Source organism: Ochotona princeps, chromosome 24 (genome assembly GCF_030435755.1).
Source record: "Ochotona princeps isolate mOchPri1 chromosome 24, mOchPri1.hap1, whole genome shotgun sequence".
Classification (NCBI taxonomy): domain Eukaryota; kingdom Metazoa; phylum Chordata; class Mammalia; order Lagomorpha; family Ochotonidae; genus Ochotona; species Ochotona princeps.
Window position 1 is genome coordinate 32,127,892 of NC_080855.1, and position 24,674 is coordinate 32,152,565.

Here is a 24,674-nt window from a genome sequence, read left to right on the forward strand (position 1 = left end):
CAAGGGCAGCATTGAAAATTCACTATAATGAGTATCCGAGTATTCAGTGTACAATTTATTCCATATGACTGCAGAGTTTTATAATATTGTTCTAAGGAAAACAAGGTTGTAGCAAAGAAAATTCCAGGTTCAGAGGACTCCAAATGAATATTTTAGAAAGAAAACTGCTGATCTTATGTAACTCTTCACTACCAAATCAATTCCAAACTCATTTTATGAGGCCATAATGAACCTGATAATAAAACTTGAAGGACACTGCAGGAATGCTGCAGACCAACATGTCTCCTAAAAATGCAGGCAGAAATCTTTATCAAAATATGAGCAAATCAAATTCAGCCCTCTATGGAAAAAGAAGGTCCATGGAACACTAAGCATGATACATACTGGGAATAAAGTTAGTTGAACATGCAAATCTATCGATGTGATTCAGCATACAAACAAAATGTAGGAAACATGATCATTTTTGAGAGATGTGGAAATAGCATTGGATGAAACTCAATGCCAATGCAAGAGCAAAACAGCAGCTAGGAAAAGGAGAAACTCACATGGACACAAACCAAAAGCAAACCTCATTCTAAATGTGCGAACATTCCTCAAATATCAAAAAGAGAAATAAAAAAAAAAATCTCATTCAAATCAACCCTTGCTGGTGCAATAAGAGCAGAAAAGAAATATAAGTGACATAAAAATTAGGAAGAATTAAAAGTGTTACTTACAGACATGGTAAAGTATTTGGTAGCAAACTATAGAAGCCATTACACATTAATTGAAGTAGTAAGATAACGAGATATTAAATGAATTCAGGGAACCATTGTAGGGGTCAGCATTTGGGTGCAGTGAGTTAAGCCACCACTTGGGACACTCGCATCTCCCATCTGCGTGCCTCGTTTTAGTCCTGGCTATTCAGGGCTTGTGATCCAGCTTCCTGATAATGTGCATGGTGAGAAGAAACAGATGCTAGCCTAAGTATTAGGGAGAGCTACTGCCACCTACATTGGGGACCTGGATGGAGTCCCTAGAACCTAGCTCCTTGCTCCTGGATGTGGCCTGGCTATCCTCCAGCTGCTACAGACACACAGGGAGTCAACCAATAGTTGGAAGATCGCTCTCTCTCTGCCTCTCTCATTTTGCTGTTCAAACACAGGAATTAACTTTTTGAAAAGTAATTGTATGTCTACATACCATTAACATGCATCTTAGAAGCAAAGCTAATGAAAGCTTTGCAAAGCAGCTGCCATGGAAACCCTAAAGCATTGTTGAAAGAGGCACACTATGGCCTAAAGAAGAGTGGAGCACACCCTTCTAAGGGTTGGAAGGCTTCTGCTGCCCAGTAGCTCTAGTCCACTAAAAGTTGCCCAGAAAATTCACTGCAATTGAAAACCAAATATCAGATGGCTTGGGTGACAAAATTTACAAGTGTTGTGGAAAGACGGGAAACCCAGAGTAACTAACACTTCTGGAAAAAAATGAATACAGCTTTACAACTTAGCATGAAAATACTGTGATCCAGAAATTAGGATGTCAGTATGCAATGCAGAACGAATAGAGGATACAGGAGCCAGAAAGAGAAGGTCACATTTACAGCCAATTCATATCCACTCATATTTCTACCAAGTCAATCAGAAAAGAGAATACTTTGTGATAAATTGTGCTTAGAATAACAAAGTTTTTACAGGGCCAAACCATAACTTCACTTCTCTAAGCTCCATCTCAAAAAAGCTATTTCACATGGAGCATGGGCCTAAACGGAAAAGCTGGTACTATGTATCCCCTAGAACGAAATGCAGAACATATAAATTTTTATAGTGCTAATGAGGAAAATAGCATGTTTTTAGAAAGGAAAACAAGAGCAATTGAATCTAATCGAAGTTTAAAACGTTTGCTGATCTGCAAATGACATTAAGAAACAACTATGTAAGCCGACAATTGGGGAAACATTATTTCAGAAGGAGCTACTTAGATTAATAAAACCTTTCATATGCTATTTTGTGATTAATATTATAGCGCCATGCAATTGTCAAAATCTATCAAGCTGACAACTGATAAATGTTCATGTTACACTGTTTGAATTATGTCTCGATTTAAAAATAAAAATTGGGTGAACCAGGCTCGGATGAGAAGAGAACTGAAGAAAATGAAGGAAACATACAGCAAAATAAAAGGCTGACATAGCTAAAGGCAATGCAAGCTCTGTCTAAAACCTGAATTAATCACACTGCTCATCAAGACACTGAAAAGAATTCTGTGAGTGGACCGATGCTGACAAGGCAAACGAACTGAAAATCAAGTTAAGAAAAAACACAAACAGGTAAAATCACAAAGATTGTATTCTTACAGAACGAAAAAAACATAAAAATATAAAATAGCACATAGAAACTTATGATAAAAAAGAATTCAACACAGAAGAGACAGGAGAGTCCTGCAATCAATCATTGAATTCCCTAAGGAAATTCTAACTTGAATAGATTTGTAAACATAGTGTCATCTTAATACTGGTTTTTTTTTTTTTTTAGGTTTGACAATAGGAAAGTTTATGGTAGAGTACTTTGACTTCACTTGGCAAAATAAGAATCACAGATTACATCATAGATAGAAAATTAGTTGGTTGTACGTATGTTGGTTCAATTCTGAGATTTCTATTCTATTCCATAGATCTGTAACTCTATTGTTGTACCAGTGTCAATGTGTTTTAATTACAACTGCCATGTGATATAATTTGAAGTCTGATACTGTGATTCCTCTAGTTTTGATTTTATTGCCTAAGATTGCTTCACACATTTGGAGCTCTGTAATATTCTTGGTGAATTTTAGTATTTTTTTTCTAAATCTGAGAACATCCTAAGTATATTTATCAGGAACATACTAAATCTACAAATTGCTTGTGGTAGTATGGACATTTAGATGACATTAATTTTATTGATCCAAGAACTTTTATGGTTTTTCTATTTCTTGATGTCTTCTGCGTCTTTCTTTTTTATTATTATTATTTTTACTTCATTAATTACATTGTATTATGTGACACAGTTACATAGGTACTTGGGTTCTCCCCACCCCTCCCCAAACCCTCCCACCATGGTGGATTCCTCCACCTTGTTGCATAACCACAGCTCAAGTTCAGTTGAGATTCCCCCATTGCAAGCGTATACCAAACCTAGAGTCCAGCATCTTATTGTCCAGTCAAGTTCAACGGCTTCTTAGGTATACCCTCTCTGGTCTGAAGACAGAGCCAGCAGAGTATCATCCCAGTCAATTGAAAGCTCCAACATACCATCAGCAAAAATTTACATCATTATGGAATTAATTGACATAGTAATGAGTAACCAATATGTTAAAAGTAAATGCGAGTTCCCAGCCACCTTCTGTGACCACCTCATTGACATTTCAATTTTAGTTTATATACAACATATAACATTCATAACATAACATGTTATACATAACATCATATCATCTTAAATTAAGGCAAACATGTGGTATCTAACCTTTTGGGATTGGCTCATTTCCCTTAGCATTATGGTTTCCAGTTTGGCCCATTTGGCCACAAAGAACTTCATTTTGTTTTTTTTAATAGCTGAGTAGTATTCCATGGAGTAGATGAACCATAGCTTTCTTATCCAATCCTCTGTTGATGGGCATTTTGGTTGTTTCCATGTTTTTGCAATTACTGATTGTGCTGCTATGAGCATAGGAGTGCATGTTGGTTTCTCATAAAACAATTTTTCTGGATATATTCCTAGGAGTGCTATTGCTGGATCATACGGTATTAAAGATTTTTTTTATTTTATTGGAAAGTCAGATATACAGAAAGAGAGACAGAGAGGAAGATCCTCTGACCACTGCTCCACTCCTGAAGTGGTGCAGGGTCCCAAGGCTTTGGCCTGTCCTTGACTGCTTTCCCAGGCAACAGGGAGGAAGCTGGATGGGAAGTGGGGCTGCCATGATTGGAACCAGCATCCATATGAGGTCCCGGCGTCTGCAAGTTGAGAACTTTAGCTGCTAGGCTACTGCACGGGGCCCATCATCTCAATCTTTTTAGAAGATTTTAGGGAAGTGACTATGTACAAATATTTTAACTATTACATGATCTTTCCTAGTGCACACAAAAAATGGGGCAAGTGGTGTGGCAAAGCTGGTGATACCACTACTCTGGTACCCGGGTGTCTAGTAAGAGTTCCATCTAACCTGCTTCGAACCCATGTCCCTGCTAATGTCCCTGTGAGGCAGCAGATGAAGGCTTGAGCACTACAGTCTCTGTCACACCTGTGAGAGAGCTAGAAGGAGCTCTAGGCTCCCGACTTCAGGCTATCCCTGGTCATTGTGATCATTTGGGGAGTAAACCAGCAGGTGCAACATCCTCCCTTCTTCTCTCTCTGTTTTCCCTGCTTATGATCCAGTTTCCTGGTAATACATCTGGGAAGGTAAGGGATAATAGCTCAAATTTCTGGACCCATGCAACCCATGGAGAAGATCGAGATGCCTGGATCCTGCCTGCTGTCTGCTGCTGCACTGGTTGCTGTGGCCCTTTGGGGGAGTAAATCAGTGGATGGAAGATCAATTTCTCCTCCTTAACTTCTACAAACACCCAGATATAATAATAATAATAATAATAATAATAATAATAATAATAATAATCGCTAATGGAACGCAACAAAGTAGTTAGAGAGAAAGTCACTTGGAGCCAGGACAGATCATCCCTGGACTGAAGAGCTTGTCTACCTGTAGCAATCCAGGGCAGTAACACAGATCATGGTGACTGCGTGCGAACATAAAACCTACAGGATTATCTCAATAGGTGCTGAACCAACGGTGTTGGCTTCAAATAGAAACTCAGCCATAATAAGTAATATTCAACTCTCAAACAGCAGTAGGCTTGATGTGCCAGTTTACACTCAAGACCATTTCCATTAAACTCAAGAAGAATATGTGCCTGAAGTTACCACTGGCACAGGGTACTTCAGCAAGGTCATGAGATGCAGGTGTCTGCCATAGAATTAATATGCTGATGAAGACATCTCACACCAAAGTGCCTGGGTTTAACTCCTAGTCCTGAGCATAACTGCATCATGGTACAAGTTCTGGGAGACAGGAATGACGGCTCAAGCAAACTGGGTTCTTGCTATCTACAAGGCAGACCTGGATTGAGTTTCCAGCTCCTGGCTTTGATCCAGTGCAGCTCTGGACATTTGGGAAATGGACCAGCAGATGGGAATGGACACAGTATTTCAAGGAACCATCACATCAACCAAAAAGAAAAACGAAGAAACAGAAAAAAAAATCTAAGATTACAATTCAGGTTGATGAGCTCTTCAGACCTGCTGAATAAATTAGCTACTTCAAATGAAATAAAAAGTAAGGGATTGCACTTTTTTTTTTTACAGCGCTAAAACAAACTACCAAGAAAATAGCAATCACAGATCCTAAAAGAAAATGATCTGGAACCCAATAATCGAGTATCTAATCAAGGTACTGTTTAGGTATAAGAGTTGAGAGAAGAACATTCTCAGATTCACGGTACTAAGAAGACTAGCAATCTTTTTCTTGTTTCCTGAGAAAGTAAAAACAATGACATTTCAGAAACAATATGCCAAAATGAAAGTATATTACAAATAAGCAGAAAAGGAAGCGGATTACTTGGGCGAAGATCTCACTTCTGCTTCACATCCAGTTTCCTGCTGATGCGCACCGCACGAGGCGCAAGTGATGCAGATGATAGCTGAGGTGTCTGAATCCCTGCCAGCCCTGGGAGAGACCTGCATTGGGTTCTGGTCACTCCTGCCTTCAGCCTGGTCCAGCCATGGCTCTCACAGTCATCTAGAGAATGAACTCGTGAACTATGTCATTCCGCCTCTCAAAAAATAAATTTTTTTAAGTGATTCAAAAAAAAAAAAAAAAAACCAACTATGACTGAGTGTAAGAAATGAGGACAGCTGGGGCTGGTGCTATGGTTCAACGAGATAATGTTCCACCAGCAAGCACCAGCATCCCATATAGGTACTGGCTTGTGTCTTGACTGCTTCCTGCTTGTGGCCTGGGAAGGCAGCAGAGAATGGTCCAAGTCCTTGGGATTCTGCACCTTTGTGGGAGACCTGGAAGAGGTTCCTGGCTCCTGGCCTCAGACTGGCTCAGCTAAAGGGATTTTGGGTACACGGGGAATGAATCAGCTATTGCAAGTTCCTTCTCTCTGTCTCTCCTCTCTGAAAGTCTGCCTTCTCAATAATCATAAATAAATCTTTAAAGGACGGGGGAGGGAGAGGAAGAGGGGTGGAGCAATGGCTCAATAACTAACCCTACTCCTGTAAGTGTCAGTATGCCGTATCGGCACCAGTTCACGTCCCGGCTGTTACACCTCCCATCCAGCTATTTATTTATGACCTAAGAAATCAATTAAGGATGGCCTTGGACACTGTAACTGCATGGGAGAGCCAGAAGAAGCTCCTGGTTCCTGGCTTTGGATTGGTTCAGCTTTGGCCATTGTGACCATTTGGGGATTGAACCAACAAATGGAAGATTTTTCTCTCTATCTCTCCTTCTCTCTATAAATGTCATCTGCCTTTCCAATAAAAATAAATTCATCTTAAGAGAAAAATGAAGAAACGAAGACAGTTAAGTATAAAAATAGACTGTTTCAAATGTGGTTCGAAAGATGTTAAAAACTTTGAAACTTAGTTGTGGAAAAAACAGTAAGGGGACATGTTCATCACAATCACATACCAAAGTTAATAAACAACAAGGGAAAGGGGTAATGCTTAAATGGAAGAGTTATTAGTCACTGTTGTTACTTGTTGGAGATCAACACAAACAAATCTTATTGCCATTTCTAGAGGAAGTGATCATGAGATATCTGATTTCCAAAACACAGGAAGGATATTATTGACAGAAGCAGTATTGTAGTTTTTAAAGGGAGGAAGAGAAGGAGGAGAAGCGGAACAACAGTCTGTTGGCTGTGAAGTGAGGAGTTAAGCAGTTGCCCATGATGTTAGCACCCCATATGGGTGCCAATGCTTGTCCTGGCTGCTCTGCTGTTTTCCTTTTTTTCTTAAAGATTTATTTATTTTTATTGGGAAGTCAGATATGCAGAGAGGAGGAGGAGAGAGAGAGAGAGGAAGATCTTCCATCTGCTGATTCACTCCCCAAGTGGCTGCAATGGCCAGAGCTGAGCTGATCCGAAACTTCTTTCGGGTATCCCAAATGGGTACAGGACCCCAAGGCTTTGGGCCGTCCTCCACTGCTCTCCCAGGCCACAAACAGGGAGCTGGCTGGCAAGTAGGGCTGCTGGCACATGAACCAATGCCCATATGAGATCCCAGCGTGTGTAAGGTGAGGACTTTAGCCACTAGGCTACTCTGCCGGGCCTGGCTGCTCCACTTTGAATTTAGCTTCCTGCTAATATATCTGGGGCAGCATAGAGGACGGTCCAAATGTTGCACCTTAGTACCCATGAGAGAGATCAGATGAAGCTCCTGGCTCCAGCCATGGCCGTTAGAGTCATTTGTGGAGCAAACCAATTGATGGACGATTCTCTCTCTCCTCTCTCTGTCTTTCAAGTAAATATAGCATATTTTTATTTTCCAATAAAGAACTATGCAATACTAAGTACTCAGGAGGAAAGGCATCAAACAAAAAGGACAGAAGGAAGAATCTGACTCAATGTTTTGAAATAAAGAAGCACTTCAAAAAGTCCCTTAGGAAAAGTGGAAGCAAAAGCTAAGTGTATTCTGATGCAAAAAGCTTCAAAATTCATGCAGAGTTTTTTGAGAATTCCCTAACAGCTATAAACAGGCTAAGTTCAACCTTTAAAAGGCTCCTCAAGTAATTATGAATTAAAACTCAATGACATACACAAGTTGTGTGCGGAAGTTCCATCCCTGACCCAGTCTGGGAAGGAGTGAGATGTTGAACCACACCGCGTTCTTGGAAGCAAATGCAGCTAAGTGAGCAGCCCCGGAGAACTTCTGCAGGTAACAGTAAATGTTATGCAAACACAAGCAAAAGGTTATCTGCCGAAAGTCAACAGGGAAATCAAAAACATAACTCAGAAAGCAGCGCAAGAACATTTACACTGATCAAAAGGTAAGATCCGCTGCCAGGGCACGCAGAGCTTTGCAAATCACCAATCAAAACTGCTGGAAATGAACCAAGAAAGTGAGGTGACAACGGGAGATGTCAATATTCACAGTGATTCTGACTTATTGGAAGTACAGGTAGAGAGGCCCCAGGGAATGTAAAGATCACACTTACACACACTTAGAAAAGCCTTTGTCCCACAGAAGCAACACCTTCATCCAAACACATACTACTCTTGGGCAGGAGTCCAGCCTAGCAGTTAAGAGGTCAAGCTCCCCCCCTGGAATTCCTGGGGTTGGAGTCCTGACTCCCATCCCCAGCTGCCTATCAATACCATTCCTCAGGAGTCAGCAGTGATGTTGGTTCAAGGAATTGGGTTCTCACATAGGAGGCCCATATGATGTTCCTGGCACCTGACTATAGCCCTGGCCATGGTGGGCATTCTGGGGGTGAGTCAGCAGACCCAAGTTCTCTCTCTCTCAAATACATTTAAACACAGTTTGAGTTCATTTTATTCTTCGTCACACACACACAAAATGCCTGCAAATAGCAGATCATACTTAAAGTCCACAACACAGTAACAGTAGAAAAACGTAACTATAAGCAAGAAATTTGTAAATCTTAGTGACTCCAAAACTGATATAATATCTCCCTGTATAATTCATAGACTAGCACAGGGGATAAAAAGCATAATAAAAATTTGTACAGAGATCAGATATGCAATTGAAGAAATCAAGTTTTAAAACATACTATTAAAGCTCTTCTCAAACTTGCTTTACTTATTAAATAATGAAGACTAATGTATGCATATGTATACAGTAAAAGGTTCCCTTATACTTATCCCTTATAGGCCTGCATCACATACTCCAAAGTGCATACAGACCAAACCAGCCCATCCAACAGGAGCCAGAAAGTCCCTCCAACAGGGGCAGGCAAGTGTAAGACAATAAGGGATGACAAAGAGTGGGGTATACACCCAGCCTAGAGGAAACACAGGCTCCACTTCACCAAATTAATATAGAGAAGGAATGTGGATCTCATTTTGCCAATTTCTCCAATGTTTTAAGAAGAGACAGGAATATAAATTTTAATGTGAGATCTTTCTGCTGAATAAAATAACATATGAGCCAAAAAAAACACAGCTCTGAGTTGTATTTGGCCCCTGGGCTGCAAGTATGTGACTTCTGATTTAGACTATTTAATTCAATTTGAACCAATTCCAGTCATTTAGGTATTTCCAGAAATATTTCCATTTCATGTAGATAATCAAACACATTAACATGACATGATATAAAGTTTTCTGAAACATCTCCCATGCTTATTTTTCTTATCAAGTTTGTCTGACTAATAACTGTTTCATTTTGAAATACGCCAACCCTGTCAATTTATTTTTTTTTCCTTCTTAAAAATAAATCAGCACTTGGACCTATGAATTACACTCAAAGATTCTGGAGTGCAGTTAATTTTTGAATGTCTACATTCATAAAACTGCTTCTCATATTCATGCTATTAATTTTGGGTTTATTGCATTGCAATTGAAGACATGGTCATAAGACTTGTTCTGTAGAATTTAATCAGATTGTCTTTGTGTACTAGTTATCCAAGGTTTCATTCATGTTCCATAATGAACCCAAAATAAAGTTTCTAATTCTCTTTTTAAGGATACAAAGTGTATATCACACACATGCTTGAATATACTTGACAATGTCATTCGAATTCTGTTACTTAATTTTGTTCACTTGATCTAAATTTGTGACCTGATCAATCTTAAAGTAATACAGGAAACTCCAACCAAAAAGAAAAAAAAAATGTTTTTGTCCCATTTTTGGTATATACAGGACTATTTGCTGGGACAAAAATTCTATAATGAATATGACATGCTAGTCATTACAAAAAAAAAGTCTTTAAGTCTTCATTTTGTTGCTCACCAAAGAGTTTCAGCTTGTTCTCTTCACAGTATGTGGGTTAACTGTACCATAGGCAGGTAGGTGCCTTGTACTGCCCAACACCTTTTGATACTAGACATGGCTTTGAAGGAAGCATCAACAGAAGTTAGACTCGTGTGTGATGCATTGGGTCTCTATCGGAGAGTAAACAGCATAGTTTCTATTCTTGAACAAAAAAAGCACACACAGAACAAAGACCCATCCAATTCACAATGGGCATTCAGCGTGTGTGAGAACTTTCATTCTGTCAATTCTAGCGGGACTGTTGTTTTTACTGCCCTGTAACACAGCCTATGCGGACTGAAGCAGATCTGCAAACAAAGTAGGCAACCTGTAAGAGGGAGAAAAAAGATGACCAATGAAGACGCGAGAGATATTTCTGATGGTTGCTGCAGTTGGGCGGAGTTCGCATCACTGGGGCCTCGGGCTGGATCCAGAAGGGCATGTCACCAGGGGTGCAAAGCCATGATGGATCAATGACAAGGTCAAGCCAACATTCCTCACTTAATAAGGACCAAAGCGGCCTCGCTTCAGCTCCTGCATCAGAAGGGGTTTAAAAGCCCCTGCGTGCCATTTCCCTCGCCTTGTTTTTTCCTTTGCAACCCTCCTCTCCATGTCTGTCTCTCTGTTGTGTGTGGGAAAGGCTGGAGAGCCAGGTTCTCTAGACAAAGGTCTTTTGTATTGATATGTTCAGCTGATATTCGTCTTACACGGATGACTGCCAAATCTAACAATTTCCTCTCAGTTTTAAGTTAGAGCAAAATAAATCGCAACTTTTTTAATACATAATTTTTATTGGAAAGTCAGATATACAGAGAGAAAGGAATTCCATTCAATGATTCACTACCCAAGCAGCAGCAACAGCTGTAGCTAATCCGATCTGAAGCCAAGAGCCAGGAGCCTCTTCTGGGCCTCCCACTCGGGTGCAGGGTTCCAAGGCTTTGGACGATCCTCAACTGCTTTCCCAGGCCACAAGCAGGGAGCTGGATGGGAAGCGGGACTGCCAGTATTAGAACTGGCACCCATAGGGGATCCAGGCGCGTGTAAGGTGAGGACTTCAGCCACTAGGCTACCATGCCAGGCCCTAAATCTCAACTTTTTATTCACTCATATCAACCATTGTTTTTAAAATAACTATCCAAAATTGGATAGGGTATTTTAAGAAAGGTACTTGTATATATTTGTTTTAGTAAACCTTTCCTAAGAAATATATTCTTCATGCATGAGGAACTTTAACAGGTTCTTGTGGTCCAATGGGAGCCTCGTTTCTAGGAAACCAGTATAGTCTGTTTTCTAGATAATAGGGTATTGTGGGACGGGACCTTCAATTAGTTCATGAAAACTGAAATTCAAATGAATTTATTTGGGTCCAGAAAACATGCATACCCATGCAACATAAGAATCTCCAAAATTTCATGAAAAATGTATAATAGAGAAAAATGGTACATGGATTTTAAATATTTCTGCATCAAAACAAATTCCATTAAATTCTACTGCTTTCCCACAGATACTTTTTTCAAGGGCCTTCATACGTGGTGCCAGGCAAGAAACAAACTTCCTTGGTGGAATTCTGGAATTGCTTTGCAGACTCCTAATCTCCAAGACAGTGCTAACTTTCTTGGCAATGGGAAACAGTATACTGGTATCAATGGCACCATAATGAAGTGACAACATCTGTGGTGTCCTATGATGTCACTGAGAGCAAGATGTTGGAAGACCTAAGTGACTCATGTATCTGACCTCTATGTTGGCAAACACGGCTTCGGTGACTGGAAGGTGGCACTGCTGCTTCCGGAAGGGAAAACAAGTTCAGGCCTTTCAATTCTCAGACTGAGTCATGGTCTGAATTCTAGAAGGCTTCTGTGCTGACCTAACTGCAGGTGAGCACCCCAAAATTCATGACATGAGCTACAGAATCGAAAATGCTATCCCAGGTTCATCCAGTCTCTTGTGTGAAACTTAGGGCCCTTGTTGGAAAGAAGTGACTGTTGACATGAGGAATGAAGATTGAGGTGGACCCAGCTGTCTTCTCGGATAACTTCCTCAGATCAGAGAACACTGATCAATAACTTGCAGACCGGTAACAAACACGGCCTAGGCAGCTGCCTTGCAAGGTGATCCATATTTCTTCTAGATTCACTCCCACCATGCTTCAGTGCCGCTCAACCGTGACCAGAGTCAGATCAATATATCTCAGGAGGATAAGGGTCATATCTGATAAGGACAAACATGGAGTTGAAAAATGTTGCTGGTGTGCATTAGTATAAACCTGAGCAACAGGTGTAACAAAAAGATTTCAGGGTGTTGAACGAACAAAGACAGAAAATACTGGATAAAGCCGCTCTCATTAGAAATCAATACACATGGGCCTGGCACAGTAGCCTAGAGGCTGAAGTCCTCACCTTGAATGTACCGGGATTCCATACGGGTGCCAGTTCTAGTCCCGACAGCCCTGCTTCCCATCCAGCTCCCTGCTTGTGGCCTGGGAAAGCAGTTGAGGATGGTCCAAGGCCTTGGGACCCTGCACCCGAGTGGGAGGCCCAGAAGAGGCTCTTGGCTCCTGGTTTCTGGCTTTGGATCAGCTTAGCTCCAGCCATTGTGGCCATATGGGGACTGAATCATTGGATGGACGATCTTCTTCTCTGTCTCTCCTCCTCTCTGTATATCTGACTTTCCAATAATTTAATTAAAACAAAACAAACAAACAAACAAAAAGAAATGGATACACATGTCAGAAAATCTGTATTGGTTGTGCTGGTTTGAATAGCCTCAAGTCTCTGCTTACTCACTAGCTGGAAGCTGGACTCAGCATGCTCAGTAAGATGGAGGCAGCGGATCCCTCCCTGCATGTGGAGTTTGCTGCGGGAGACAGGGATGCTGGAGTGTGCGTGTCATGGGTACGCACCACAACCAGACCCATGTGGGCCTGTAGGGTTCTTCTTTCATTCAAGTGAGAAACAGGGTTTCTATCTGCAGTTCACACCTAGCCAAAGGTGAACTTGTGAAGAGCCATGTTTATAGAAACCATATGTGGGCCAGTGATTGGCAATCACTACACTCCCATGTCAATTTGAAATATCAAGGTTGCCGTGACTTTGAGACACAAGTGTGTGTGCAGTTCATTTACTGTCTCAGCAACCTGCTGTCATCCTAAGTAACCAGTATCCATTAAAACAACAGTGCACTTATTTATCGGCAGGATCTGCGACATTCACCCAGCTTGTAGTAGCAGCAAGACTTAGACCAGCCACATCAACTATAAAATGAGAATCTGAATCGTTAGCCCCTCAAAGGCTGTTCTACCCCCTGCCCACTTCCGCATTTTCTTTGAACCCCATCCCCACCGCTCAGAACATCCCAAGATTCTATAATTATAAAAGGCCCAGCCCGCTTTAAAAACTGGGTCTCTCTGCCAGTGTTTCTTCTGTTGACCTGGTGGTAACTGGTCACTTGTTTGAATTTATTCTCTTTCCTGCTAATAATGAATTCAGATGATCTGAATCCGCTCCCTGTCTCATCTTTGTTTTATAACACTTAGAACAGCAGGGGACCCCTGGAAACCTCCCTGCAGGTGTCCTCTGATATGACTGCTGCCCAGGGTAATGTCTGGGGGATGTGACTAGCAGTACAGGACTGTGTGTTTTTTTATTTTTCTTCACTACCCAATTAAAACTTAGGGTTGCAAGCTCAGAGAACACCACACTGTAATTCATGCACAGAGTATTGCTCAAAAAAAAAAAAGTGAGAATTTGCAAAAGCATTTCTGTTGAGTTGTTCTTCACCAAAATGTGTGTCTGAATTGTTTCCCACTTTGAAAGCTACAAATTCCCATGCTTTGAGTTCCTGGTAGGAGACCAAGAAGGGTCTCAAAGGTGGAATGATTGGGATTGCTACCCACTTCTCGAAGTGTGCCCTACATTTTGGAAAAAAAAAAAACATATTTTTTAGATTTCGTTAGATTTGGCAGAGTCGGATGCTGGCTTCAGGCAGAATGAGAGTGAGTTCACAATGGCTCCTCCAGGCCTTGTGGCCTCAGGAATGTCTGGAAGGCCTGCAGGAACCACTGTGGCCTTGTGGCAGCCCACCACAGTGAGTACCCTGCACTGCAGGGCAGTGGTCCTGGGCCATCTCCTAGCAGAAGTAGTCCATCAGACTTTCTCCCCTGACTAACAAAACTCTGCCTCTTTTTCTCTCCGTCCACTGTGCTGCAGCACGTTGAACCCCAGCCTGTGATGTCTGCTCAGCGTATCAGAGTACAGGTTCAACCTTTTCCAATTCATTTCCCTGGAAGGCAGCAGGTGGTAGCACAAGTGACTGGGCCCCTGACACCCTCCTTTAGGAGGCTCTGATAAAGCTCTGGACTCCTGGCTTTAGCTTGACCCACGCCCAGCTGTTGAGTGCATTCAAGGAGAGAACCTAGAGGTGGAAGATCTGTGTCTCTGCGTGTGTGTTTTTTCTCTATCTCAGATAATTTATTTTAAAAAAAATGGCTTATTTTGTTTTAATGGCCAGGGTCCCACGGGATTCTAATTCCATCAGTGAGCTTCGTTGCTGTTGGTTTGCCTTGTTCATGCACTGCTCCCACAGATGTGTACTCGGCTTAGGGGGGCCTCTGCTTTGGGCTAAGGGGGACTCCTCTGCTTCCTCAGCCTGGGTGGGCTGCATCTCAGCTAGCCTCGGGCTGAGCATCTTCCCTCTCACATGGAGAGAGTTGCGCATCCTGACTCATGAAATGCACTGGCCTTGCCCATTTTGGGGCTACAATAAGGAAGCAGCACAGTTGGGGAATTCATAGGGGTTTATTTAGTTTCTGGTTCTGAAGCCCAGCAAGTCCAAGAACTTGAAGCAGCCTTTCCTTGGCATCGGGCACCATCATCCAGAGGAAAGAGGTATCTCATGGCATGGCAGGGTGAGCCCATTTATGTCGCAAAGACATTCCCTGGTCAACCCATTAACTTGTGATTAGAATGCCTGAATTGTTTCTCCACGTCCAGTGTAAGAATTCAGAGTTAAGTTTCTAACACGTGGAATCTGTGAGATGAGCAATCAAAACAGCACGGATCTCATGCAAGTTCTAGAACAATCGGATCAGTGTGCTGATGCTTTTGAAGGCCAAGTGAGCACTACCAGAATGGATCCTAAGCCTTTTCTTGTCTTCTAGGAGACTGCCGAGTGAAATCACAGAGTCCTACTAGCGTGGCTTATCAGCAGAGGCTGAACACTCTCATCATGGGTAACCTAACAGAGCTTATGTGAAAACACAGGAGAAAAACAAAACAAGGTAATGCAGCTAACTACCATCATGTGACTTTGGTCATATTGTGGGTTTTTCTCCCGTTATCGTGTTCGTATAAGCGGTTTGTCACAAAAGCAAATTGGGGCAGGTTTAAAAATAAGCAAATTCACGTACAATGGGCGGCAAAGAACTCCTTTTTAAACTGAACTGAGTCAAATTCACCATCTGGAAAACAGTGAGTCCTTAAACAACTACAAATATGCTGAGAAGATGGAAAAAATTTCAAAACTCCAACCAATTTCTTAGGATGCAAGGAGCTTCTGCAGGCGTTGAGGGGCAAATCAACGAGAATGACAGAAAGAAAACAGTCAAGGTGGGATTTTAGTCTAGCAATAAGATACCTGAGTCCTCAAGTACTCAGATTCAACTAACAGCTCTGGCTCCTGCGAATGCTGGCCCTGGGACAAATGGGGATGGCTCGTGCACCTGGCCAGGTACCTGCTACCCATGGGAGAGAATCTGGTTGGTTGAGTCCACTGCTACTGGCTTTGGCCCAGCCCGGCCTTTGCCAGCCCAGGCATTCAAAGAGCAGACCACTGCATAGGGAGGTTTTCTCATTCTCTCTTTCTTTCCAGATAGGTAGATAAGTAGACAGACAGACAGACGGATGGATGCTCCTGACAAGCGCATCCTTTGCTCTCCATGCACAGGAGATAAAGATTGTTTGTTGAAAGACATTGCTGTGTGTGGCAATGAGAACAGGGCAGATGCAGGGGGCCACGGGCTGCCAAGGACGCCTCCTGATTGGAAGGTTCAGGAGGCAATCTGCAAAGCTGCTTGGATTCGCTGCAGATGGTCACAGTAGCATGGTCACTGAAACCGCTGAAAATATACAAAAGTCTAAACAAAGAGAATAACAACACCCTTGAAGACCAGCTTTCTTTGCCCAATGAATGGCAGCTCAGAGGGGCCCCAGCAGCTGTGGTGGGGACTGTAGAGCCAAGGGAAGCCACAGGGGCTTGGCAGAGCCCACAGAAGTCCTTCTCACGCCACTTCCACAAAGGAATTCAGCTTCATTGACAACATTTTGCGGGACTATTTGTATGGATTCTTTTCACGTCATGGTGCACAGAAGACAGGCAGGTTCTTGATGTTCCTGCCATAGATGCCAAGGAACCAGCCAAGGACTGCAGGCTTCCAGAATCCAGGTGGATGGGGAGATCTCAGCATAAAACACTGGTCCCCAACCAGGGCTAACATAGAAGTCACCTTCACTAAAGAGGAAGTGAAGCAGGAACAGGAGGGAGCATGAGTACAAACTCAACTGAGTCCAAGTTCCCAGAAAGAGTTTTGCAGCAAGGAATCAAAGAGACAGCTCTCTGGCCACTGAGCTTTACAAGTCTAGGCCGTCTGTCTAACTCTAAGTGGTTCAGCCCACATGGGACACATATGTGTACATGAGTCTACACACAAGCGCTCACATATGCATGCAGTCACACCACTGCCAGCACGCTGGCTACAGACCAGGAGAGCAATCCCAGATTTTGCTGCCTGCCTTCCACTCTGCCCTCTGGGAACTGTCTGGCTGAGTCTGCATCCAGGAAATCCCGGCAAGCTTCCTAATCCAAGGAGGCTACTGTTACAAGTGTAGCCAACCAGGCACCCCACGCCCAAGCAGCCACCTAATGAAAACCTCATGTGTCGACCGGGATTGCGCAGACAAATTCAGGCTCATTCCAGCTGGGCCTGGTGCCCAAGTGATGACCTCACCGTCAGGCAAAGCAGCAGGGACATCAGAATCAGAAGGTCAGTGTGTGGGGCCAGGCCTGCTTCTAATCACAGCCAGCTGGGGTGGACAGCAATAACCAGTGGGCCTGTGGGCCAGGAGGCAGGGTCATCTTAAAAGCTACGGATCCTCGGCTCTGCTGAGAGTACTGTAAAGTCCACAGGGTAGCCAGGAAAGCCATAAAAATCCCTGCCATTCGATGTGTTCCACACCAAAAAGAAACTTAATTAGGCAGAGGCCAATCCTCTAGGGAGGATCCCCAGTTACAGAAGAGAAGAAGGAAGGATGTAATTAGAACCTGGGTTAAAAAAAAAAAAGCTAAAGAGGTCTCAAAGTACCTTTCAGAGGACACTGAAAAACAGCCAAGGCACCCAGACCCAGAACCTGCTACCCTGGAAACTTCCCTTGGCGGCATCGTCTAGACAGGGCTTAAAGACATGCATCTGAACTGGGCAGCTTGGCTGTGGTTGCACTCACGCTGAGGCACTTCATAAACTGGCCAAGCCACTCCCTCTACCTACTGCTGTTTCATTTTCAGCCATTTAGCACTGAACCTCTAGTAGGTAACAAAATAAGACTTTGGGAACCCCGTCCTTCCAAAATGAATAAATGTGGGGCCGGTGTTGCGGTTAAGCTGCTGCTACAATGCAACAGAATTTTCGTTTGAGTCTTTGGCTGCTGTATTTCTGATCCAGCTCCCTGCTAACTTGCGTGGGGAAGCAACAGAAGTTAACATGCATGCAGGAAACCTGGATAGAGGAACTAGCACCTGGCTTTGACCTGGACCAGCCCTGACCATTGCATCTCTCTCTCTCTCTCTCTCTCTCTCTGCATCTTCTCTCCTCTCTCTGTCACTGTGCCTATCAAGTAAATAAACATGTCTTTATCCAATGGGTCATCTTAAAATAGCTAAGGACCTGGGGTCTTATAAAAGCAACTAAGAGAAACTACAAGTTTTGTCTGTTACGTTCTGATCTCAGCCTTGCTGAAATATGATTATTTGCAAATATATTGGTGTAACCTAACATTTCTTAAGCCATACACCAGATGGAGGCTATGTCTGAGCTCTGATGAGTACCGTGCACAGCAGCCTCATGCAGGTCCCACAGGACACCAAGCCCTCACAGAATATTGGGATATTTGCCATAATGTACTAATTCCCCGAGTATACACAGTAGTCCCCATGTTGTTCATGATTTCACGCTCCATGGTTTTACTGCCATTGGTTCAAAAATGTGACATGTTGAATTCTAGAAATAGGCAGTGTGTGAGATTTAAGTTGCTTACCATTCTAGGCAGTGAGATGAGATCTACTGCCCAGTTCCATCTTATTCCAACACAGCAACAACACTCTGGTCTAGCGTATCCACAGTGTATATGCTACTCCTCTAGCCTGTCATGCTGCTGAAGTGCCTGTGTGCAAGTAACCTATATTTTATTGTTAGCTGTTGGTAATCTCTCATTTTGCCTAACTTGTAAATTCAACTTTATCATAGCTATGGATTTTAAGGGAAAAACAATACGTGTGTGTGTGTGTGTGTGTACAGTTCAATCTGTGGCTTCAGACATCTAAATGGGATCTTGGCAAGTATTATCCAAGGATGTGGGGGGAGGCTATTTATACAGTATAAAGAATGATGACAGACTTCTCATGGAGACCCATAAGTCTCAGTCAAGTAACTGTCCCACAATAGCCCTGCTTGTCCATTTGTTACCTGGGTACTGGTACTGGGCATAGTGTCGCATATCTGAGACCTGGACTCAGTACTTGGTTCCAACTTCCTACTGATGCAGGCTCTGGAAAGCAGCAAGGTCAGCTCAACTGGTGGCACTTCTGCCCTCACTAGGAGATACTGTAGGCACTTTGGGGGTGAACCAGCGTCTGAGAACATGCTCTCTCCCCCTCTCTTCCCTTTCAAATAAGTAAAAATACGCAAGCAAAGCTGTTAATGTATCCGACTTGTTTTTAGTCCATTTGCGCTGACTTTATCATGAGATTTCTATGACAAGAATGAGAAGCAGAGAGCCTTCTTAGTTCTGTTTCTACGATTTTATCGAAGAAGCTTGGTTTTTCTTTTTTTCTGCAAATGATGACAGAAGTCCACAGAAGAGAGTTTTTTTTTTTTTTGCCATAAAGCAAGTGCTTTGCTCCAGCTTTTCAGAACTGCCTCTCACACGCAAAGCAAGGTCAACTCAGGCCTGCAAAGACCTGATGAGTCACAATGCATTCAAGCTGTGAGGACAAACTGGACTCCACACACAGTCACACACCCCAGATGAAACAGCCCTAGCCTGATGAGAGAATTGTGAGAGCTGCACCTGGGGTTGGTGCTGCGTTCATTCACCACATGGTCAGCCTATGCTCAGCATCCTAACATTTCCACCAAGACAAGCAGAGAGAACTACGCCCTTGAGACCAGCCTGCAGGGCATGGAAACACCTCCCATGACCTTGGTCTCTTCCACCAGGGAGATTCTCTGCTGCTTTCCTCTACCCCCCGACGTTGACTCTATAGTCGTATTCTACATCACAGTGACATCAACCGAGCCCTTCGACTCCTAATGCTTGCGACAAGGCTGCTTTGCAGAGAAATGGCTTGTTCGGGACACATTTCTCTCTCTGTCTCTTCTGTGTGTGTACCACTCTGGTTTCAAATACATAAGCTTTTTGAAAAAGTCAAAATAGACACAGAAAATGCATAATAGGAAAAACTGTGAATGAATTTCCAAAGATTTGGGCACCAAATGAACTTTGCATTCTCTTTCCCTAAGTGTACACCATGAACATGTAACATTCAGAGGACGCAACTCCATGGGGACAGAAAGGAGGCATGTGGCTGCCTGGGGCTTCCAGACGTGGAGGTCCCAGAAGATGGTAGCTAAGATGAGTGAGCTTTACTTTAGGAGTGGTGAAGATGATCTCAAATGGACTGCATGCTGAATTGTGCACTTTAAATGGCAAGATTGCATGGACTGTGAATCTCAACAAAGCTGTCAAAGAGGAACGCTGGGGCAGGTGTTCAGCATAGCTGTTAAGACGCTCCAATCCCATATCAGAGTGCCCTGCTTTCAGTCCCGATTTCATTCCTGAATTCGGTTTCCTGCTATTGTGCACCCTATGAGGTAGTAGGTGATGGTTCAAGTGCTTGGGTCTATACAACCCAACCACATAAGACTCCTGAATTGATTTCCTGGCACTTGGTTATTGAAAGTATTTGGGGAATTAGTCACTGGATGGGTATGTTTTGCCACTCTGTTATCCCTTTCAATCTCTCTTTCTCTTTCTCTCTCTCTCTCTCTCTCACACACACACACTACATTTTTAGGGTAAAAAAATGAAAACAGAAAGGTCCTCTAATTGACCTACCAGCCAGAACTCCTTCCTCTTGTGGCTCCAAGCCCACTTCCATGACTCCTGCAGCTCCATACAATGTGCTTGCAAACCCCTGATCTAATCCAATGTTCTGCTTTTCTGATGTAAATTGGGTTGTGACCCCAAGTCTCTTGGCTCCAAGTGCCAGGTCCCTTAGACATTCCTAATGCCCTGCCTTCCACCCCAGGAGGACCTGGGGCTCACTCAGACCTTACCGTCCATGTCCAAACGTTGCATAATGATAGCCAGTTCCACCTCACTCGGCATGTATCCCAGAGAGCGCATGGCCATGCCCAGCTCCTGCTTGGAAATGAAACCATTTCCATCTCGGTCCAGTACCCGGAAAGCCTCTCGGATTTCTACAAGGGAAGACAAAGAAAATCCAATGGTTATGTGGATGGTTTTAGAGCACCTACACCACCTATCTGAGTGACTGTCTACTTAGAACTCCTAACCACTCCCCAATCAGTAAGTTAAAACCCATGAAGCGGAGAGCAGATCAGCGCATCATTAACATGCCTCTTGGAATGCCCGCATCCCACATGGGAACATTAGAGCTTTTCTGTATCCTCTAAAGACGCTGTCCTTCGGGACCACGTGCATTTAATCTGTTTGTTAGATACACCTCCTCCAGACTTGAAACAAAGGACTTCTAAGTGGCCATGCACAGAGAACCTCAGAAACAGTTTCTGCTAGCTGGCACTGTCATCCATGACAATGGCCGAGTTGACGTAATCAGAGGGAGAGAAGGAGGAAGCCCAGGACTAGATGCAGACAATACCAATTCCATCCCATAGCTCTTTGTTAGCATATGCACACTAAACAAATTGGGAATGTTCTTCTGTACCATGATCATGCGTATTATTTTTGTTTCCTCTTTTCATACCCTGTTTGCTTTCACACCCCGTTTGTTCACTAATTAATCTTTTAATCTTCCTAGGCCAATATCAGCTACTGCCCACTAACGTTAGTCCCCCTAAAATACCTTCTTTTCAGCTCCAAACATTGCCCTCAATACCATAAAGCAAAGGCCTGCAATGTTTAGGCAGAGAGGAAGTGGCTAAACCACCCTGCCCAAGTCAAGCCTACCCTCCCTGAATTACCCTGACCTTGCGTCAGTGTGTAAAAAGTCAACACCTGCCATAATGAGTACTACGTGATATATTTCACACGCATGTGCAGAACAAGGAGCTGCACGTTCCCATCCCCTGCACGTAAGAGGTACAGAAGCTCCGTGCTATACACCCTGGCCCTTTCCCTCGCATGGTCACCCCGCCATGTGGAAGCGGTTCCTGGGCCATCTGCCACCAGGGAGCAGAGCCCTCAGGGCCCCTGAGTAGCAACAGATGGAAGCACATGTACTTGAGTCTCTGCCAACCATACTGGAGACACAGATTAAATTCAGGTCTCCCGGTTTGGGGCTGGTCAGCCCAGCTTATTGTGGATATTTGAGGATTGAAACTCTCTCTCTCACCTTTCAAATAAATAAAAGTTAAGGAAAAAAAAAAAAACGTTTGTTAGGTAAAATTCCAAGAAAGGAATAAGACAAGGGACCGAAGGAAGGAATGGAAGGATGGCAAAATAAAATAGAAGATGACAGAAAAGGTGTCTGGCCCTGGGCATCCCCTGTCACCATGGCAGTCACACAGACATGCCTGGGGATCAAGGACATTTGCAGCAAAGATGCAGCTGTAGGCTCAGCATCTGGGAGCAGCAAACTGCCCCCTGGCTGCGGTCCTCAGTAGGAAAGGCCTGCGATCCTTCCTGCACGGTTTTCTAGGGCCTTACTGCAACAGGAGCTGTGCAGGGAGCTTCTCTGGGGACAAGAGTTAAGCATCATGATGCGTTCATGTCACTGTGCTAATTTACCTTCGTTTTACGGCCATCAACAACCTAGGATCAATAAAAAGTGTCATGATAGCTCCAAAGACATCTTGAATTACTTTCTCCAGAAGGTCTGTTTCACCCAGCAGGTGAGCTTTCCTCCTCCAGCCCCCAAGCCAGACCTGCCCTGAATACTTCCCTGCAGAACCCCTGCTGTTCCTCCTGAGTTGGATTCTCATTTCCCACACATCACAGCTCTATGGGGCACAGCAGGGAACCTAAGATCCCAGTGGGAAGATGGCAGGTTTTTCCATCATCCCTGAGCATACCAGCAGCTTGGAGATTTCATTGAAAAGCCCAGGGCATGCTCTGGTGTGGCAGCTGCCAGTTGTTACTCAATATTCATTCAGCACTGGTGACCTATCACAGAAGGACCATGATACTCCCAGCAGCTGCCACAGAAAAGTTAAATTTCTCATCCATTGGGCAGTAATGTTTTAGTCCTTAACTCAACACTTAAAATAAAGGATATGCTTAAAATAAAAGATTTTGTTTTCATTTATGTAAATGGCAGAGTGACTGAGACAGGGAGAGACAGAGCTCTTCCATCCACTGATTCACACTGTCCAGACTGCTACAAGGGCCACCTCTGGGCTAAGCCAAGATCAGGAGCTAGGAACTCCATCTGGATCATTCATGTGGGTGGCAGTGGCCCGAACACTTGGGCCATCATTTCATGTTTTCACAGACATACTAACAAGCATCTGGATTGGAAGCAGAGCAGCCAGGATTTGAAGCAGCCATGACATAAGATGCCAACATTGCAAGGAGAAGCTTAACCGATTGCAGCACAGTGCTATCTCCTTAGACGTACAATTCCACCAGGACAATAACTTCCTGCTGCGCTCCATACTAAAACAAGACACGTGGTTCTGACTTGATTCTTTATTACCTATGTCCAAATATCTGGTTACACTCCTGGGAATGATCTGGAAATACACACCTTGCCTAGCAGTATGCTATTTCCTCTTTGGATTAATTTTCGTCTGTGTGCTGTCATGACTCACGGAAAACATGGTGGCGTACACGACAGGCTTCCAGGCTGGAGGCCAGACATGTGGCATCAACGGAGGCCAGACATGTGATACCAACACCACTAGATCATGAACAAGAGGCCAACAGACCTGTGTTCCCCCTGGGGACTCCAGAGGAACCCGTACTCCACCTCCCACTGCTACAGGTGGCTGCTAGAATCATCTGGCTTTGCCTTCCACACTTATGCTACTTCCCTCTGCCTCCCTCTTACGAGGACACTGATGTTTGCATACAGGGACAATTAGAATCATCCAAGATAACCCTCTTCCCCATTTCACAATCTTCAACGGAGTCACATCTTATAAGACGTTTGCATGGCAACTTTTATAGGTCACAGAGATTAGGACCTGATGCCTTTGAGGGCTGTTTCTCTGACTGCTGCCCTATTCCATGCAGTACTTCTGTCTGAAATACCACATTTTCGGGGCCCGGCGGCGTGGCCTAGTGGCTAAAGTCCTCACCTTGAACGCCCCGGGATCCCATATGGGCGCCGGTTCTAATCCCGGCAGCTCCACTTCCCATCCAGCTCCCTGCTTGTGGCCTGGGAAAGCAGTCGAGGATGGCCCAATGTATTGGGACCCTGCACCCGCGTGGGAGACCTGGAAGAGGTTCCAGGTTCCCGGCTTCGGATCGGCGTGCACCGACCCGTTGCGGCTCACTTGGGGAGTGAATCATCGGATGGAAGATCTTCCTCTCTGTCTCTCCTTCTCTCTGTATATCTGACTTTGTAATAAAATAAATAAATCTTTAAAAAAAAAAAAGAAATACCACATTTTCCTCTCTTCCTGTCAACATTATGTGGTTGGTATAAGGCCAAGTTAGGAGCTATGCGTTCCAGGAGGATGTCTTTACTTACTACGCCCAGATTCTTTCCTGTTCTGTTGACTGTTGGGCAATGGATTCATTCCTTCCTACCTGTCCCATCTTTTCCAGAAATACCATAATTGGTGTAGAAATCATGGCTTCTTCTCTGACACATGAACTCCTCACCAACGTATTCTTAGGCCACACTCTGTAGGAGTTGTGGTATGGATAAAGATCACACCTATATGTAATAGTAAATTCATTATCAATACTAATTTCACACTCCCAGTGTTTCCTGTGAGCACATGTGAGCTCCAGCAGAGAGAAATTCAGCCAGGGAGCTGGGACCCCAGGCTTCCAATCAGGCGTAATAGCTAATTAGGGCTGCAGCCAAACTTACAGGCCTCAGTTTGCTCAAGTGTAAAATGAGCTGGGTTGGCTGCGAGGCTGCCGGAGACCCCTCCAGCCTTCTCTCTGTGGTCTATGGACATTGTAAAGTGCTTAACAGAAGAACAGGAAGCCTTGTTCTGTTGCACACCCTATTAATCCA

General features: G+C 43.8%; 1 protein-coding gene across 3 annotated transcripts in view; it reads right to left on the reverse strand.

Moving 5' to 3' along the window:
- CALN1 (calneuron 1) overlaps positions 1–24,674 on the reverse strand; it is a 490,570-nt gene that overhangs the window by 224,892 nt on the left and 241,004 nt on the right. For all 3 annotated transcript variants that reach the window (XM_004587020.2, XM_058680810.1, XM_004587021.2), the window contains exon 3: positions 20,617–20,760. In XM_004587020.2, coding sequence (XP_004587077.1) covers positions 20,617–20,760 — 144 coding nt within the window. The remainder of the gene's footprint in view (positions 1–20,616; positions 20,761–24,674) is intronic.